A 20,361-nucleotide genomic window follows, 5' to 3' on the forward strand; every position below is an offset into this window, starting at 1 on the left:
AACTGGATCTCAGCTATGAAAGCAGTCCTCTTGCAAGGTGATACTGAGGACAAGGTTTTTCTTTATTTGCTTTTTGTTTGATTGTTTTTTAGCAACACACCACACAAACAAAGCAGCTATACATACAGCTCAACATGCCTCTCCTTCTCTCTCGAGGTTGACAGGTATTTTACACTTGCCTCCCTTTCCAACCAGCGTTTATCCCTGCCTCCTTGCTCTGGAGCTGCTGTCCCCTCTGCTGCAATGATTGCACATCCTCACACCCCCAAGATTCCAAATATACACACAAACTCCTCCTTCACGGCACCTCTCGATGCCTTGTCCTGACCTGTCTCCAGCCTCAGCCCTGACATACAGCCTTCTCCTCTGGGTGCAGAGCTTGGCATTAAGCCTGCTTCCGTGAGCCAGCAGTTTGTGCCATACAGACCTGGTTATTTCTTTACTCACATTGGAGCTTAAATGACCATATATATATATATGTGTCTTCTTTCTACAAATAATTTTTTGCATATAATTCTTGCCCTACACTGATGTTTTAGTGTTCACGTAAATAACATGATGACTGGGCATAGTTAAATAAAATAAAACTAATAAAACATTTATTAGATTTTGTTTTCAAAATTAAACAATACATAGGCCTATGATTAAAAATAAATCGTTCACATATTGGATCTATATGCCTCATATTATCAAAAGCTATTTTCTTAATACTTCAGCATCAGCAGTGTGCAATTATCCCTCTCTCTCTCTCTGACTCCATCCGCTAGGTGGCACTGTGTCTGTTTGGTAAAAGTCCTCTGGGTTTCTCCACTCTAAAGGTAAAGAGTAGTCTGACACCAAATTCCCTAAATGCCCACTGTCCACAATGTCGGAAAATGATAATGTGGTGTTCTCCTCTCACCAAAGAAAATATCGGTGAATTACAGTACATTTTGTTCAGTGGTCCCACAAGTTTCCTAAATAATTAGGCAAAAAAAAAACAGAAAAAGAGATGTGTGCGGACAACATTAAGACACTCTCTCAATTGCATAACAGTAAATACAACATATGGCATAAGATACATTAAATATTTATCTTATGATATATAACAATATATCGGGAAGTAGGTTATTTGCCTTATTAAAGCATTAGCAGGGCTACACACATTACTGTGGCTGACTTTCTAATATTGGGACATCTGTCTTACATTAACATGAAGATAGGCCATTTGCATTAATCGTAGGCCTATGTATTCTGTTATTACACCACTTAACCTCAAACAGATAACCTCGGCTATTTCAGCTATACAGCTGATAAACTTATGAAATAATTTATGCGTATTAGGCCTTGCAGAAATGTTTTATCATAACAAGAGAATGCTATTGATTATCGGAACCGAAGCCCAATATCGTCCACATGATGTAAATCAGATGGAGTTTTAAGGAGGAGTTCTCCCCGGTTGGACAGTTTCATAGTCGGGACTGGGGAGAGTTTGATTGGTCAGGGGGTCAAGAGCGACTCACTTTTTGGTAGGCTATTAGTCTAATTTATATATGCATAACCGCATCAATAGCAGGTCATATATTGAAGCTATAGGCTACATTTCTCAGTCAGCACCTGCTAAATCAATCTATTAAATTATATTTATACAATATTTCATTGATCTGCAAAGATTTCCGACGGGATTTCAGTCCGAAGATATTGATCATCCGCAATTGATTAGGCTACACATGAACACATTGAACATCCAGTGTGTGTGATGCTTGTTACCAATACATCTGCAATGATAGTGTCTAAGTTACAGGTTACAAATCAAATAGCCTACTGTATCAACTGGTCGCTTCTTGTTCAACTACAATTTGTTATTCTTAGTGTAGCGTTCTTAGTGAAGAGTTGGTCACTGCATGGATAACGGGATGCAAGGGATTCAAAAAAGTGGTGTTCATAGATGAAGAGGTCTGAAGCAACATACGAGCACCATAAGAGCAGTGTGCAGAATTTCACTTCAAACACTTATTCCAGCGGGGAATAGAGTTGTAGGAGCGTTAGGCTACGGTTGTGTAGACTCTGTTATAATGAACAAAATACATCATGGGATCCATGCGGGGGTAAATATTATCTGCTGCGAGACCGCATCCAGTTCAAATCTGACCATGGCTTCTAATGTGAAGATACTGCGTTATGTGTTCTGGTCAAAACATTTCGAGTGAAAGCCATTTCTGAGATCTGATTTACACACAAGCGTTTACAATCTCATTGACTCAGTGGACCACCTTAAAAGCATTTGTCCCGCCCCTCAAAGCTTGCTATGGTCGTTCTGATTGGCTGGGACCTCATGGTTGGAACCGGCTGTAGAAATGCAAAACTTGTTGCTGGTTCCTCTGGACGCGCTGATCTCACACAGCGCCAAGCGGCAGAGCGGAGTGTGAGTGTATCTGTGAATCGCTCCCAAGTGCACTCAGACCACACCAGACAAGGCTCGGTAAACGGAGGGACGCACACGTTAGGAACGGAACGCATTGAAAGGACTAAAGGCAAGGCGCTTCACTTGCTAGGCGCATGACCGGCAGCGGTTGAAGGATGCTGTCAAGCCTCTCCGTGGTTGTGGAGTGCGGGTAGTGCACCGCGCTACTCCGGGTCTGGGTTTGCGTAAACGGACGCTCCGGTTCGTCTGCTTCTGGACTTTCCATAACACAGGACTTTTGGCTACATGCCTGCTCGGCAGTTGTCGAGATTTTGAAGGACCTTGCTGGGCAGTATTTTTTGAAAGAAATATATTTTCACCCTCAAAGCCACAAAGGTAGTTTGAACTATACGGCTCCAATTGGACTTTTTTTTCTTGTTTCCAGAATGGGACCTTATACAAAAAGTCGCACTCGGACATTTAACATCGGACTGGAATAATACATTAACTGACAGAAATGACCACATTGCCTGTTTGCTCCACTTCTTCTGCGCTCTCCTTTTAGTCTGTGAGTGAGATGTTTTTGTCTGTTCGCCCAGAACAAACGCGCACAGAAAAAACTTTGGAATATGATAGGTCACTCATGCAGAAGGTTAAATAACAGTTTTTATGTGTGATTGCTTAATCAAAGACAAATAGAAGACCCGTCAAGTGCACGCATTAGTACGGGAACAGGGACACAGTTTACGTGCGTATTTGGAGACAGTCGGTCCACTCTCCTCTCTGCGCCCTTGGAAAACAAAAACAATTTATCCACAACAGTGATAACTTATTTGGTGAGTTTTGAAAGTTTAAAGTAAATCTATAGTTTAATAAGTAGTACACACATTTGAATAGTTGAGTGTATATATTTTTTTTTCTTCTTAATATTTCATTTTGAATTTTTTGCTTTTTGCTTTTGTGGAAAGACGGAAAAACAGACAGTGTGCCGATGTCTGGCAAACTGGCCGTCATGTGGGATTGATTGCAGGGGAGTATGTTTGGGCTGGAGCAGTTTGGTTCGCAGATTAATAGCAGAAACCCTGGCCAGTCGGAGAGAAACATAAACCACCAGAGACTGAACATGGGCTCTCATTATAAAAGCCCAGGTTTTCACCCTGGAGGCCCGCCCGGTCCCGTGGAACCCGGTATGGGCCCTCTAAGTGAGCCGCAAATACTCGGGCTCAATATGAACATGAACGGAGAGCAGTACGGGGGCTTTCACCCGCGGGGCCATTCGGACATGCATGCAGGCGGCGGACTTCAGCAGCAGCAGCAGCAAGGACCCATGCATGGATTTTTCAACAACCAGCAACCTCATCAAGGACATCCTCACGGCCATCAACCTCACCCCCACCAACCTCACCCGCATTTCAGTGGGAATTTTGGAGGCCAAGAGCCAGGCTCATCATGCCTGCATGGTGGCAGGCTAATGGGCTACAACAACAATGGCATGGGACCACAGCAGGGCTTTGGAGAAGGATTCGACCCTCTCGCTGAGGGACCGGCAGGGGATGGCTTTCCCCAACCGCAGCAGCAGCAGCAGCAGCAGCGGCCTGGTAACATGCCTGACTTTCAACATCACGGGCCTCCCAGTAGCAGCCACCCTGTTCCTGCCCCCTGTCTACCCCTGGACCAGTCACCTAACAGGGCGGCATCCTTCCATGGACTCCCTTCCTCCTCATCCTCTTCCTCAGAGTCTCATGGCTTGGAGCCTCGGCGGATTCCCAACCAGGGAGCTGTAGAGGGTCTAGAGTATAACTTTCCAAGTGAGCCCCCCTCTGGACATTTCGATGTACATGTATTTTCCCCTTCAGAATCAGAATCTCAGTTACCCCATTTTGGGCCAGGAAGGCCAGTTCCCAGCGGGAATTTCCCAGGGAACCCTGGCATGCCACGTACACAAGGTATGTCGGGCATCCCTAAGGGACACCAGCCACCACCACAGCCCCAGCCACCTCAGCATGGAGTGTTTTTTGAGCGTTTTGGAAATGGCCGGAAGGTGCCCGTGGGAATGGAGCCGGGGGTCAATGCAAGACATCCTCTCATGCAGCAGCAACAACAGGCTGGCTTGATAGCCAGACAGAACTCTTGCCCCCCTGGCCTCCCCAGACCCCCTCAGGCTGAGCCTGGCTCTACTAACCCTAACATTCTCGATGGAGGGGTCATGATGCCTGGCCAACACAACCAGTTTGAATATCCCATTCACAGATTGGAAAATAGGGGTCTGCACCCCTATGGGGACCCCATGTTTAATATGCAACAGCCAGCTCCTCCTCCCTCCCAGCAGCCCCCAAATCAGAGGCTGCAACACTTTGACTCTCCTTATATGAACATGGCGAAAAGGCCTAGATTTGACTTTCCTAATGCACATGGTGGGGAAGGCTGGTGTGGTGGTATGGATAACCACCTCTCTCCCTCGGCTTACCCTGGCCTGCCTGGAGAGTTCACCCCACCTGTGAGTGATGGTTTCCCACCAGGTCCCCTGCAGCATCCGGGGTCTGAACAACAGTCTCTGCAGCAGCGCCAGAATGCAGCCATGATGATCAAACAGATGGCCTCTCGCAACCAGCAGCAGAGAATGAGGCAGCCCAGTCTTCAGCAGCTGGGTCACCACGGCGATGTACCTCCTGGCCCAATGGCTCACGGAGGCCCTGTTGGGAGCATGCCTCAGCCCAACTTTGACAGGGAGAATGGTGGCAGGATGCCCAACATTGATGGACAAAATCCTCATGTAAATCAGGAGAACTCCTGGTTCCAAGGGTCCCACCCACCAGGGGAAATGATGTCACGGCGTATGGGTGGAGCAGGCAATGAATCAGGGCCCCATGACATGGGGCTACAGCAGAACGGGGCTGGGATGATGTTTAGGCCAGGCATGGGCATGCAGGAGCCCATGAGAATACCAGGAGATGGCCATGTACAATCTCTCCATTCACCGGGCATGCACTCACAATTCAGCGGCAACATGGGCAACCTCTCACAAATGCAGTCTCCAGGAGCAGGAGCAGGCCATCCTAATGCACAGGCAGAGAGGCGGCAGGCTGACTTTCCTGCACCTCCAATGGGGGCACAGCCAACGTTTCCCTATGGGGGGGCACAGCGTCAGGGGCCAGCTCATAGTGCTCCCCAGGGGGTGAACACCTCACCGGGGACATACCCTCCTCAGTCTGAGTTTCCCCCAGGCCAGCGGTCATCTGTTAGTAAGCTTGGTGCTCTGTCCCTCGGGAATTTCAACAAAACCAGCTCTAAAGACAGTGTTTTCGGCCAGAGCTGCCTTGCAGCCCTTTCCACAGCCTGCCAGAACATGATCGCTAGCCTAGGGGCCCCCAATCTAAACGTAACATTCAACAAGAAGAACCAAAATGAGGGCAAGCGAAAACTGAGTCAGACAGAGCAGGACATTAATAGCAGCACATCTAATGGGACTGGCAGTGCTGGACCTGAATATTTTCAGAGCAGCAATTCTCAGAACAGCCAGATGCCTGGCACCGGGAATAGCAACTCTAAGCCTGCAAGTCAAAACCAGACGGTGCAGGGGGAAGCCAGTGCCCTCTCCCCAAATTACAACATGGACGCTACCCCGTGCAATGAGGGGAAAGCAACAACAGGGAGTGGGAGAGGGAGAGGGAGGAGAAAAAGAGACAGTGGACATGTGAGCCCTGGAATTTTTTTTTCCTCTGACAATGGTAACCCTGTTGTAAGTCCAGGCCAGCAGACCCCCTCAGCTGGCGTTGGGGAGAGGGGTGGGGGCACGCCCCATGAAAAACATCTCCAATCACCCTCCTGGGGGAAAGGAGGTGACCTAATGTTGGGGGACCAGGCCGACCTGATGTCTTCGTTGGACAGTGGCATTCAAAGTGTCGCCAAGTCTGACAGTAGCTCACCACGAGTAGACTTTCCTGACGATGTCAGCACCCACTATGGCAATGAGGATGAGGTGTCCTCCAGCTCAGATGCAGGAGGGGCCTCGGTCACAAAGCCTAATCGCAGCCCTATGATCACCGGCTCACCCAAAATGCAGAGGAATGACCACGGGTTGATAAATGGACAAAAGCCCCTAGGCATGGGCATTAACAATCATACTACCTCGACGCCAGACAACTATGGACTGAATGCTGGTGGGGGCATAGGGCCCGGTGGGGTGAGCCACCCGGGCACTCCTGGGGTGGAGCAGGTACGAACCCCATCCAGCACCTCTGGCCAGGACGAAATCCATCCTCTGGAGATTCTGCAGGCCCAGATCCAGCTACAGCGGCAGCAATTCAGTATCTCTGAAGACCAGCCCCTGGCCATGAAGAATGGCAAAAAGAATGGCGACTGTCCCTCACAGAACGGAGACAATGAGCTGGCAAACTGCAGCCCGGATGCTGGGAAGGGCTCAATGGGCACTATTGACCTTGACACCCTGATGGCAGAGCAGCACGCCACCTGGTACGTGCCCGGTGACAAGGCCATGATAGACGGGTCAGAGGATGACAAGGCCATGGGACCATGGGAAAAAAACAAGAGCCAGAACAACAGTAAAGAAGGTAAATAAAACTCTTTCTCTCCTTTGGTTAGAATTTACCCACTTTTTTTCTTCTCTGTTTCTCTCAGCCTCTCAAGTCTCACTCACATGCCACAGAGTCACATTAACTGATGCATTTTTTTCTCATAAAGGACCTATATTTTCTGTCTTAAAATGCTATTTATTTTTTTCTGAAATGCAGTGTAACATCACATAAATAATTGGCGATTGGTTCTGGTAACGCTGACAATAGTGGACCTTTTGTCCATATTGTGCGGGAAGAAAGCAGTCTGTGTGTCGCTTTAAATTTCCGAGGTCTAGGCTATAAGGTGATAATAAACGTAATGGTAGCGCCATTAATTTCTTTACAAAGAAAAAAAAGACGATTGATGCGGTATTGTTCTTGTTAAATTGGGTCCGTATAGAAGAATGTAAAATATTCTTATCGGGATGGAGTAGTTTTAAATGCCATCTGACTGAACAAAGTAAACCTTGTTCCTTTTCTATAATGTATTTTTATTAGGTTATTCATTGTAAAAGCGCTTCAAAAGAACAGCTAAAGAAAAGTAAACATTTCCTGTGGTTCTTTATCTCGGTTTTCAGGGTGAACAACTACATTGAGAAGATTAATAGCTTTTTGAGGATATGCGTTTGCGCAGCGGGGTTCCCCTCGCCTTGTTACGTGTTTGTTTTTGTTATTACCATGGGATAATACAGAGCCAGTGAAAGTGGATTGATTTTAGATTGGCAGGACAGGATTTCAAGGATTATATATTACGGTGAAAATAACAGCCATTCAGGTTTGATTTTATTTTTACGTTTGAAATGCTTAATTTGTTTTAGATATTTTAATAGCCAATATTAAATTATTAAAAAAAAATCTAGTTCAAATGGTGTAAAATAAACTGGATTTATTTTAGTCCATAGGATACAATACAAAGTTTTTCAAAGAAAGTGAAAAAATCTTCTGTTTTACAGGCAAAGCAGCATTTGAAAAAAAAATATATATATTAAAAATAGACAGAGATATTACAATCAGCAGATGTCGGTTTATGGTTACAAGTAGTTCTATCTTAATGTTTTTATGGCTCCTATAAATCAAAATGCAGATAAATAATTTCACTGTTACGTTTTTCTGATACGGATTTGCTTTGCTTTCTAGTTCTCCTTTCAATACTAATGCTGCCAACAATGATAATCATATCGGTATTTATTTGAATTTTAATGCAAAATATATTTATGGTTTTATTCATATTATTTTGTGTGCTTGGATCGTGATAGGAAAAAAATGAATTAGGAAATATGCATTACAATTGCAAAACTGCTTAAGTTAAATTTATCAGAATATATAATCGTTTTTAAATGTATTTTCATTTTTTTTCATTTTTATTCTGTTATCGTTGGCTATTTCCAAATAATTTCAGACCAAAGCAGTAGACAGAAATGTCTGACGTTGCCACAGAAAAAAAACGGAATATCAATCCGTCAGGGATAAGATAGCGAAAAGCCTGTGGATGTATGGATATATAATAATGTGGATGTGTGTGGATAGCGTCTCGAGCGCCTCTTTGTTCTGATCTGTGCGGGTGCAGAGGGAGGCGGGGGCGCGCATTGCACGGAGTCTGGAGTCCAGGCGCATTGTTTATAGGAGACTGAGCACAGGGTGTCGGGTACTAACGGTAATGCCATTAGGATACTTCGGTGGAGCTCTGTAACTTAAGCATTTGGACTGATGTAGTTGGCTATATATAATTGAATAGAAAAATAACTAGCAGTGTACATATTCATTTGAGGCCATAATAATCAACATTTCACCTCATCCAGCAGTTATTTGAATGAGTCTCCACTGTTAAATTGCAGACGAATACATGATTATGATCATGGAACATTGTGGCAATTTTCTTCCAATGATTTCTTTACACAATCTTTTCCAAACTATACTGAGTTCTCATAATAATAATAATAATAATAATAATAATAATAATAATAATAATAATAATAATAATAATAATAATAATAATAATAATAATAATACATTGCCTATATCTCAAAATCTCTTTTTACATTGATTAATGCATTTTTTTTTGCAACTTGGAAGCCCATCACTGATTAGCAGTCAGCTACACTCACCCTGTTGCTCACACTGTTTTAATTTTAGTGCGGGAGAGAGTATATTAAATATTATAAAAAAACACTCTGTATTTAAAAGCAGAATAGCACAAATTCTTCTTCTTCTTCCCTTTTGCTATCTCCTCTCTTCTGGTCTCCTTCCCTCTCTCTCTCTCTCCTCCTCTCCTCTCCTCTTTCAGCCCTCCCTGCATGGACACGAGGCATGCAGCTCTGGAGCGATCGATAGCTAGTTAGCACAAATCACGGCTCCTGACAGTTTCTCATTTGAGTGCTTCAGACAGCAAAGATGAAAAAAAGGGTGGAGGTGTATTTGGGAGGGGAGGGGGGTTTTGAGATTGAATCTGATGCTTAGGCTACACAGAAAAGAGCTAAATAACATAATAATATAAGATAAGTCATAGCCCACAGTGTAGTTCCAAAAGAGCCAACATCCCACGCTGCAAAGAAATATCCACCTCTGCAAGCCAGTCTAGTCCTCAGTCTTGTGAACAAAATATTGCCATCAGGGAGATAATGTCAGTGCCACTAATTTGATATAAATTAGGCCAATCCATTAGCATTAAATATAACTTTGTCAATAATGATGAGTAGTAATTAATACATTGGATTACACTCAATTTATTTTGAATGTGTAACTGAAAACAGAAATATGCGTTTAAATTGTGTTTCAAAAGAACTTATTATTTGTACCAGAATGTGTCTAAACATGAGACAATCTGTTTCTGGCGAGAGTTTATTTTTTTCCCTTATATGAGTTTCCAGTTCGTATTTTTAACTCAGGAAGGTAACTTTTAACTGCTTGTGAACAGGTGCATCATGGGGGTTGTGTGTAATTTGGTTATGCAGAGGAGTTTGCCTCACAACCAGCGGCGTTACTATAAGTGCTTAGTGTGAATGTGTGTGAAACTTTGCGGGGGACCATTTTGCAACCAGGTGTGTTTGTATATATTATGTGCTATGAGCAAGAGTGACCACAGCTGCAATACATCACGCCATATTATTCATTTTCTAACTTTGAGTATGCAGAGAAGGAGGCAACAGCGCTGTAAGGTCTGCTCACCCAGCCCATCTTGCCTGTTGTAAGTGACGCGTGCTTCAGCAACAGTAAACGTTCCCTTTGGACCCCATATTTTGCCTTCTCTCTCTGTGACAGGCAGCATGTTGCTCAAGTTTTTCACTAAGGCACAGTCGTATACCTGCCTCTGTGTGCTCACGGCCTGCAGATTCTTGTGCGTTACACAACATCTAACGCTCATATGGAGCCAAGTAGTTGAGGTCTACACTTCACATGCAACTTTCCTTGTACGGTGTCAGTTATTATTTCCCCTTTAAAAAAAAAAAAATTATTTGACACTCTTCCTCTTCCTTTCTATTTTGCGTATCTTAGCCAGCTGACCGTTCATTTGGAAACGTATGCATGGCCTTGATAACAGGCAACCAGCCGGCGTAGGAAGTGATTCAGTTATTTTTATTTTTAAGTGCCACACATGCACTTGTGTGACTTTTTTTCTTCTCATCAAGCGCGGTTAAAACATTTCACAGTTGACCCTGTGGAATAGTTCTACTCTTCACTCCATAGTCATCAGCCCATAAACAGCTCTAATAATGATCAAATCTCTTTCGCTCTGACTTTGACAGGTTTGAAAAGAAGGGAACTTACATCTTATCACACCTAAGCACTTAAATCCACCCAAAGAGCCGTATTGATATTCCACAGCGGAGCACACTCCTGTGAGACTGCCTGCCTTTGACATTTCAGTGCGACAACAACCCCACACAAATCACACCAGTTATTTCTATTTCCTTTCTCTCTCTCTCTAAAAAAAAGAGGAAAGTGATTGGCACATGCTTGAATGTGGAAAAAACAGCTGGGGGCAGTCTATGTTCTTTACCTGTCATTACAAGGTGTTTCATATTGACTTTTTCAACAACACACATCCACCAGGCCTCTCCACTCGCTCCTGTACTGCCGTAATGATAATCATTATGATAATCATAGCAATTAGCCTCGGTAATATTGTTTCTAAAAGTGGCAATTTATCCTCAGGCAATTCCTGTAAGTTGACTTGGTTATTGACGGGTTCATCAGGGCTACACACGACAGTTCGTTTTTGTCTATGGTGCTGATTTCAGCTGCATAAATAGCAATTCCTTAGAAACGTATATGTCCTCTTGAACAAAATCGTTTACTGATGAGAATAAAGAAAATGTAACTGTTTTAACTGTTATCGTGTTTTATATATTTTTTGCTCTCTGTGTGTGTGTGTGTGTGTATGTGTGTGTATGTGTGTGTGTTTGTGTGCTGGCATGCGTGTGAGTGTGTGACGAAGGGGATGTTTGTAGACTCCGCAACTTGATAGTGTGGATTTGTCAGCTGTAGACATAAAGTTTGATTTATTTAGACTGGGTGTCAGGCTCATGGCTTCAGCCCCCGATCTCAGGTGTTGCGCGTGGTTGAAGGCGCCCACTTAATTCTAATGTGTTGAAAATATTTAAGAGTATTTACTTGACTTGTAAGTAGTGCAGCACTGAGAGAGAGAGAGAGAGAGAGAAGAAAAAACGCCTATCACGCATTCAAAGTGCCTGGAATTTAAGCCAGTGTTTGTGAGTGCGTGTGCAGTCGTGTTTGTTTATATGCTTGCGTGTATGTGTGCCCCGTGTTCCTGGGCTTTTTTGCGAGACATTGAGCGCTAGTGACAGTCAAAGGAAGCCTGGCAAAGAAGCTTGCCTGTGACTTATGAAGAGAGAAAAAGAAGAACAAAGGTGTCAGGCCTTTTTGCTTTGCTGGATTTTCAACTCTTCAAAAATAGCAGTTCATCCGGTGTTTTGTTTTCCCTGGGGAAGGGTGTTAGAATAAATTAAAACTTGTCTCAGCGTGTGGTAAATGTTCTCCTTGGATGAAGCAGGCAAGAGAAGGCTGAATGTATCTGGGAGATGCTGCCCAGAACCAAGAGTTTCATACCTCCGATGGTGAATGTATGTGACGTGCCTCCAAATGTCCACTGTGTTGTTGAGCGCCTGCCAAAACACAAAAAAACAGTTTCAGTTTGATAAGAAGCCCCTGAAGGTGGTGTCATGTGTTCATATGTTGCCCTGGATATTGGTACGGCTTTTAAAAGGTGTGTGTGTGTGTTTTCAGGTTTTCAGAGTTGTTAATGTTGTCACGCTGCCAGCAGCGGTTATGTTATTAGCCATACAGGTAGTCGTCAGGCGGCTTTAATTTGTATTGAGGAATTGACAAATGAGTTATGACACTGGAGCGATTCCTCCTGGGAGACAGAAGTAGAGAATGATGGAGTGAAAGAGAAAGTCACAGAGATAGGTCGGGAGAAAAACATCTGTAGTTTTGTTCATGAGGCGAGCGGCTGGGCAATAGCTACCATTTGCATTTATGAAAATCAACATTTATTTTCTATCAGTTTCGACTGTATGAAGGAGTTTTTGAGAACATATTTATCGATGTGTATGAATCTTTTTATGTCCCACTTCATCAGCTTGTTAACAGACAAACTGCAAAAGACTGAATCGATTTTTATTTCAAATTGTATCCATTTGATTATACAGATTCAAATATTCCCTTTACACTTTTTACCCTTTTTTTTCTTGCATTCTTGGAACAAAATCATAATTACTCCTATTATAATTTGTATTCAAAACTAGAGTCTCTGTCATGCACATGCTTTCTAATCTCAAAATTGCCACAGTGTTTATGTGTGGTGGACCTTTTTGCAGAAAAGGTGTTAAAAGAGAAAAACAAAGTGTGCAGCATTGTGCTGAAACAAAATAGAGACAGCGACGTAGATCAATATGTCACCGACTTGGATGACACGCCGGACAGGTCCTGGACATGGTTGTGAGTTATGAAGGAGGCACTAAATCACTTCCCATGTTCTGATTTGTGTCTGGTTTCCTAAGCACTTCTCGTGGCCAGAGGTGTGTGTGTGTGTGTGTGTGTGTGTGTGTGTGTGTGTGTGTGTGTGTGTGTGTGTGTGTGTGTGTGTGTGTGTGTTTTTGTGTGTGTGAGTATTTGAGTTTGAGTGGATGGGAATGGGTGTGTTGCTGGAAAAGAAGGTAACAAATGCTAGGGGCAGTGCCTGCCTGGGCAAGTTTTTTCTTTTTTCCCCCCCTTTATGTTGCAGGCCAGAGAACAGAGAGGAAATTCAAACCAAAATAACCCCTGTGCCCTTGCATGAGAAATGTGGCCCCTGCTCCCTCCAGATACCCTCGATGCACTGAGGGAAAGGTCACGATACGGCAGTTGGGTGCAGTTTGGGTATGGGGGAGGGAGGGTTTGCAGGGAAAGGCACGTGCCCCCTACTCATCTTGGGGCATGGGATACCTAGGGCAGTACCACTTTTGACCCCTATATTCATCACTAACATTTTACTGAACTGTACTTGTGGGAGATTATTTCATTTCTGTGAGTCTTAATAGCAATGACCACCATGTCCGGTCATTTCTGTGACGGTGATGAGAAAAGGAAGAACCTTAAGTTGTGACATTTCAGCTCACCAGAAAAGAACAAGGTTATGTAGCCCCTCTTGGTTAAATCAGACCATTTTCTCGCTCCTTTTTTTTTTTTTTTTTTTTTTTTTTCTCTATGGGATGTGATGGGGATTTTGAGCTGACAAAGACAGAATCCTCACACACAAGGCCATGGTGGTAGTTGTTATGCTAAAGGAATCTGACCTGATGTCACACACTGTCATAGGAGCGCAGGCCTTTGGGTGTTTTTGTCAGCGCGAGGAGCCTTCTGATTGGACTGATTTGTGTTCAGAGAGGAGCGGGGTCACGCCCTCGGGAGCAGCGGGTTAAAGGTGAAGTGTCGTCATGGAAGTATAGAGCCTGGGATAGAAAGGGGCAGAGGCCTGGCTGCCGCATGGGATTCTGGGGCCTGGGAAATCAATGTGACGGCTCCGAGGAAGAACTCACACCCAAAAAGGAGCTTTGTAGATTGTTTAACCTCGAAATTCCTCTCGCACACACTTTATTTTCCTCTTCTTCTGCCCTGAAGAAAAAACATTTCATTCAGATTATTTTCTGCTCTACTTCTTCTTTCACGAATAGTCCCAAATATCTATGTCAGCTTCAAAGGTTGCTGTCATTGTTTTTAAACTGTGCTGTCCCTTTTATGATTAATTGAAAAAAGTCATTGCAAGCTGTAACACGTTTTACTACATTGCTAAAAAAAAAACGCAGCTTCGATGTATGGCTTGTATTTACCTCCCTGCACTGCAGCGGGTTTGTTGAGTGTGTGTGGTATGACGTGTAAACCCGTGTCAGGCCGTCAGCTCCCAGACACATTGGTGTCATCCAGACAACCAGAGCTGTGTGCTGTGCTCCCAGCCTTCATGGCAGTCGCAGCTCTACTCATCTCTGTAAATCGTCTCTGGCTGTGTCTGTGAGACGGCTCCAAATCCCTGCTGCTGTGTGTGTGTGTGTGTGTGTGTGTGCGTGTGTGTGTGTGTGTGTGTGTGTGTGTGTGTGTGTGTGTGTGTGTGTGTGTGTGTGTGTGTGTGTGTGTGTGTGTGTGTGTGTGTGTGTGTGTGTGTGTGTGTGTGTGTGTGTGTGTGTGTGCGCATCATCACCACCAGACTAAATAACAAAATACAGCACTTGGGGCAAGAGGTATAGCGATATATAAGTGCGTCACATTAAATGCAGTATTTACTTAACACATCACTGTGGTAATCTTATCTGTCTGTAATGTGGTTAAGGATATTTAGGTGTATTTGCGGCTGAGTACAGATGCTTCTGCTGTTACTGTTGCCTTTTTATTAGGTACCCCCCTTCCCTCGCTCGGTGATGCTAAGCACTTGTTCCCCTCAGATGAATAGGCTATTATTGAGATATTACTGTGAATATGAATTCCACGTTAGTCAATGAACAGCCATAACAAGATAGATCTTATTATATGAATGAAAAAAAAGATTTCCCTGCTTGTAAAATGTCATGGTGATTAGGGATTTTGACTGGTGTGATGTAGAATTTCACACTGCCGTTTCCACTTCTCAACAAATACGCCACCATGGATAATGCTGACAATTTAAGGGTAGTGTCTCCATTTTACCATAAAAATCACATACCGTGAATCCCTCTTGGCTACATATAATACTGGCTGATATTTTGGTCCTGTGGTGGTCAGTCAGTCAAATGCCTTATATATACGGTATATATATTTTACCCAAAGTGGTGGATTTTGCCAATGCTGGTAATGTTAATTGAAAAGAGCATTCTAACAAATAATGATCAGCCCGTTCAGAAGAAATGCATGTCTGTAACTTAAAGAGATGATTTCTCCTTAACAGAATTAAGAAATTATAAAATGGTATTAGATAGATAGTTTAAGGAATGCTCTCATAAAATAAATAAATATAAATATACATCCACATATATATTGTATAAAAAGAAAAAAACTAACCATGAATCCCATTAAGTATATCATGTTGGTAATTTGAGCTATTTGTTTTTTCTGTCAGTGTATTTTCCACTCTTGTTGCTGAGAGCTGTTTCTAGCTGAGATGTTCTGTGTATTTCAACATGCACGTCCATATGTGCGTGGGAGTGTGTGTGTGTGTGCGTGTGTGCGCACGCTCATGAGGAGCAGCAGCTGAGGGCTGGTGTGGGTATGGCAGCGGCAGCGGCAGGGGCAGCAGTGGTTGGCGTGTTGTGTGTTTTTGGCTGTGTGTTGTCAGTTTGCTGTGTGTCAGCAGTGAGCCAGGGGAACGCTTGGCTGCCTATTCAGGCCGGTGCGGACCCTGCTGTGCCCAGCTAGCATGAGCTGCTGGCGGGTGCTGCAGGGCACAGCGCTGGGAAGAGGGGGTGTGAGTGGGTGGAGAGGGGGGGTTATTCCGGCAGGGGGTGGGGATCCGCCATGCTGAGGTGTATGACTGGACCCTCTGGCAAATGTTAGATCTTGTCACCGCCACCACCAACACTGCTCTAAATCCTCATTTCACCCTTACCCCTCCCCCTGCACCCTCAGCCCCCACTTGCACTAGTATCTCTAGTCCTTGGGAGGGAGATGGAGAGAGAGAGAAATTCACAGAGACCAGCAATCACCGAGACAGACAGAACATAGAACAACGGGAGGCTTAGCTGCCTGACCTTTTACCAAATCCCCCCACTTTTCCATTCCAGTGGTCGCGGCCCAGACAGGCTGGGGGGCAAGGCCTGCCTCGCTGCCTGCATGTCTGCCTGCCTGCCTCAGTTGGTTGTTCTAGCTGCCTAGGCTGGCCCAGCCTAGTCTAGCCTGGCCTAGGTTGAGTTGAGTTGGGTTGGGTTGGCGTTCTCTTCCCTGGCTATGTTTCGTTAACAATGTTTATCTGCCGCCTTGGGGTTATGGTGGAGGCAGAGAAAGAGGGAGATGAAAACAAGTAAGCAAAAACAAGATCAAACGTGTTTAAGTTGCAGAGAAAGATTAGCTAAAAAGGGGGAACTAGGTTTGCGGTGGATACGGAGGTCTGCACGGCGCTTCTCTTTTCTCTCAGGTGAGCAGCAGAGTGAAGGGGGAGTGTTGTGATGTGCAGCCTCTGTGTCGTCTATCACAGCCTCTCCCTTCTCTGACACATGTAACTCAGCTTGTCAGAGCTGTTTTCTACCTGTCTCTCTCTACACTCAGGCACATAGATGTCCCCGCACCTTTTAGATCTCTGTGTCTTTGTGCGACACACACTGATCCGTTCACCATCCACGTAGAGCGAGGTAGCTTTGTGCGGTGAGGAGATGGGAGAGATTTTAAGCAAAGGATCCATAACATCTTCACACACACACTTTCTCTGTGCTTTGGGCTTCCTTCGAGGCAAATCCCAGAGCACACGACACAACAACAGTGTCATGACACAAAGCCCCACCGTAGCCTCTTATAGTTGTTGTGTTTTTCTTCCCCCACTTGTATTTTGTGCATTTTCTTCTACACTTTTTTCCCCCTTTTTTGCCCTCTTCTCCCTCAGTTAAGCTCAACAGATGAAGTGTGATGCTTGACTTTTATGTATAGTTTAGCCATGCACTTCCTGTTCTTGTCAATCTCCCCCTTGACAAATGTTTTCGTTACATGGCACAAACTGATTTTTCTCCCTACATAGCATAGCATCTCAGGCGTCAGCATTAACTCTGATGCACAGCTGATGTTTCCATATGACTTATAATCAACCGGCATATGGATTTTCCCCGGAACCTTGGTGCAACTGTTTAATATGGCGCTCCACACCTTGGTGACACAGGGTCGATACCGTGGCATAGTCATTATACCAGTAAATTGGGTCAAGCAGGGTTAAAGGCCGGTATTCTATGTGCCCTTTGACCCTTTGACCAAAGGTCATGCAGGAGCGCTCCAGATTTGCACGCTTGACTGGGAGCGAATGTGTGTGTGTGTGTGTGTGTGTGTGTGTGTGTGTGTGTGTGTGTGTGTGTGTGTGTGTGTGTGTGTGTGTGTGTGTGTGTGTGTGTGTGTGCTTGTGCGTGTTTTCACGTGTGTGTATATATCAGGTATGAACAGGGAGGGGAGTGAGGAGGCTTTGCTCACAGCCTCCTTGTCGGTCGGGTAGTATCGACGGTGGGTGTGGAATAAGTGTTGGGATTAATTTCACAGTGCAGAATATGAGTAGGATGTGAAAATGACACTGGTTTAATTAAAAGCAAATAAAGTGTGTATTTTAAATGGTTCATCTGTATCAGAGAATGCCAATCGATTTAAGTCGTTTTTTCCATTTCTGCAAGGTCTAAATTCACCTTTTTTTTCTCTCTTTGCTTGTTTTTGCAGAATCAGAGCTGTCCCAGAATAAGGCCGGAGCCGCGGCCCCAGGACCTGGAGGAGGGGGGAACCACCTGCAGTGCCTGTCCGTCCACTGCACAGACGAGCTGGGGGACAGTAAGGGCCGAGGGGGGCCCGTCTCATCCTGGCGCTCTCTTCACTCCGATATCTCCAACCGATTTGGGACATTTGTGGCGGCGTTGACTTAAAAAAAAAAAAAAACAGAAAGAAGAAGAAAAAAAAGACGATGGCAAAATTAAGATGAAGAAAAGCGTCAAATAATGATGATGATAATGATGATGATGATGATGATGATGATAAGTTGTCGATGAGGCATCTGGGAGCAGCTCCTGACTGTTCAGGAACAGAATGACATTTACACACACATGACAACACACACACTCACTCACTCATTCACATGCACACACACACACACACACACACACACACACACACACACACACACACACACACACACACACACACACACACACACACACAAACACACACCTACGCGCGCCCCACATGCAAATACCATGTTTTTTCGGACACACATGCAGTCACACTTTAGGACACTCACTCCACACACCCTGCTGGACAATAATAGCTCGGGCTCTACTCAACGATGCCCACATCTGGGAAAACCTCAAATCAATATTTTTTTTGTTTGCCCTTTATTTTCTTTGTTGAAGAAGAATAAAGAAATGTCAAAAGGAGGAGAATACAAAACAAGAAAAAGCAGAAGAAGATATATTCTGTTGCCATTGGCTTTTATTGTATACCAGTGTTGAGTCTTGCGACGCGAGCGCAATTTCATGACTCGGCTCTTCATAATTTTCACAGCCTGCCTGCTCTCACCTCAGCAATTGTTACAGCTATAATGTGTCACTTATCCTTCCAATAAAGGCTACACTGTTTTGTGCCTACATTGATAGGCTCTCGTATACAGAGAATTAAAGATTTTAGAACCACGCTCAAACGAGGCCTTATGTTTTATTTGAAGTGACCCGAACACTGCAAAGCAGAATAAGAGGACGATGGGAAGAGAGAGATGTTTATGCATGAATGTAATTCAACATTTTTTTTTTTGTGGACTCAACTTTTTGTCAAAGCAGATTTAAACCTTTATCATTTGCTGCTCTTAATCATGTAGGGTTTGTTGTCGTTCATTATTGTTTATACTGGTAAGAATTCTCTTCTCTTCTCCTGCTCACCTCATGAGCTCAATCACTTGTATACAATTCAGCCAATGGGAACTGAAAAACGGAGGTCAAGGGATTGTTTAATAAGGGAATTGAAAAAAAAGGACTATTGGTATTGCACATGTATAATAAGAGAAAACTTGCTGTGTGTTAGGCAATCTTGTAATCTTTAAATAAAGCTTCTGTTGAATTTGAATTTCTGAAACAATAGATGGAGGACTGTGATGGCAATTTACGAACTGAGTTTTGTTTCTTTTTTTTTTGTTTTCTTTTTTTAATATGTAAAGTGCAGTCGTCTGTTTTCCTGCATATTGTATATATCTGTATATGTTTTATTGAGTAACTAAATAACAATAAATATGACGTTAAAGGTGGCAGTTGCGTTTCCTGCGTCAATTATTCTTTTTTTTAGTAGAATTCTTTAAAAAGGTATTAATCGAAGCAACAAATTGAAAAATAATTGTATAGTTTGGTATTGGGCGCACCTTAATAATGTGTGTAACATGCAGATCATCAGCCAATTACATAGGTGCCTGCTGTATATCCCGCGTGACATATATGACAGGGGCATTGTTGACTGATGCACAATACCTGACAAGCGTTCAGAAACCTGGGCCATATTAAAGCCAGGAATACTTGAATATGTGACTTCCTGTTGGGTTAGGAAGTCAAGACAATTAACTCCATGTAAACTCGCTCGCAACCTGTGTCGCATGTTATTCACCTATCTCTCCTGACATCTTTGCTCCAATCCTTTAAACAACTATAATCAGCAATGAAAACATTTAACGTCAGCATAATCCTTAGGATATTACTCTAAATACAATATATACAAATAACCAAAAACAATAACTCTTGCAAACATTCTGAGGTATTTTATTTCTTACACTTAGTTATACTCCCATTTGCCTGTTTCCCTCATCACCTCTGTTGTTTTTGGCGGCACTACACCATCTTACTACTCCCTCCTTCCCCCTACAGCCAGAGCCGCAGGCACAGGCACACGCACACGCACACACACACATACACACACACACATGCACACACGCGCACACACACACACACTTCCCCTTACCGCTCCCTAGGCCCTCTTTGGCTCACCTGCTCTTTATTGGCCATCTGCATGGATGCTTAATGCTAATCAATAACTCCCCTGTGTGCCAGCTCTGAGGTGGAGACGTCAATGCTACCTAACAGGGCTAGTGATCAACCTGCATCACTGCTGACTAGGACACACACACACACACTCACACACGCACACACACACACACACACACACACGCACATACACACACACACACACACACTCACACGCACGCACACACGCACACACGCACACACACAC

The 20,361-nt window shown here is 44.0% G+C and overlaps 1 protein-coding gene across 1 annotated transcript; it reads left to right on the forward strand.

The window, feature by feature from the left end:
• Positions 1-2,392: 2,392 nt before the first annotated feature.
• Positions 2,393-19,390, forward strand: mn1b (meningioma 1b). The gene is made up of 2 exons (XM_080047965.1): positions 2,393-6,954; positions 17,824-19,390. Exons 1-2 carry the CDS (start codon positions 3,420-3,422, stop codon positions 18,021-18,023), a joined length of 3,735 nt encoding a protein of 1,244 aa, XP_079904091.1. The 5' UTR covers positions 2,393-3,419; the 3' UTR covers positions 18,024-19,390.
• The last annotated feature ends 971 nt before the right edge of the window (positions 19,391-20,361 follow it).

This window comes from Ammodytes marinus (genome assembly GCF_949987685.1).
Source record: "Ammodytes marinus genome assembly, chromosome: 2".
In the NCBI taxonomy this organism is placed as follows: Eukaryota; Metazoa; Chordata; class Actinopteri; order Uranoscopiformes; family Ammodytidae; genus Ammodytes; species Ammodytes marinus.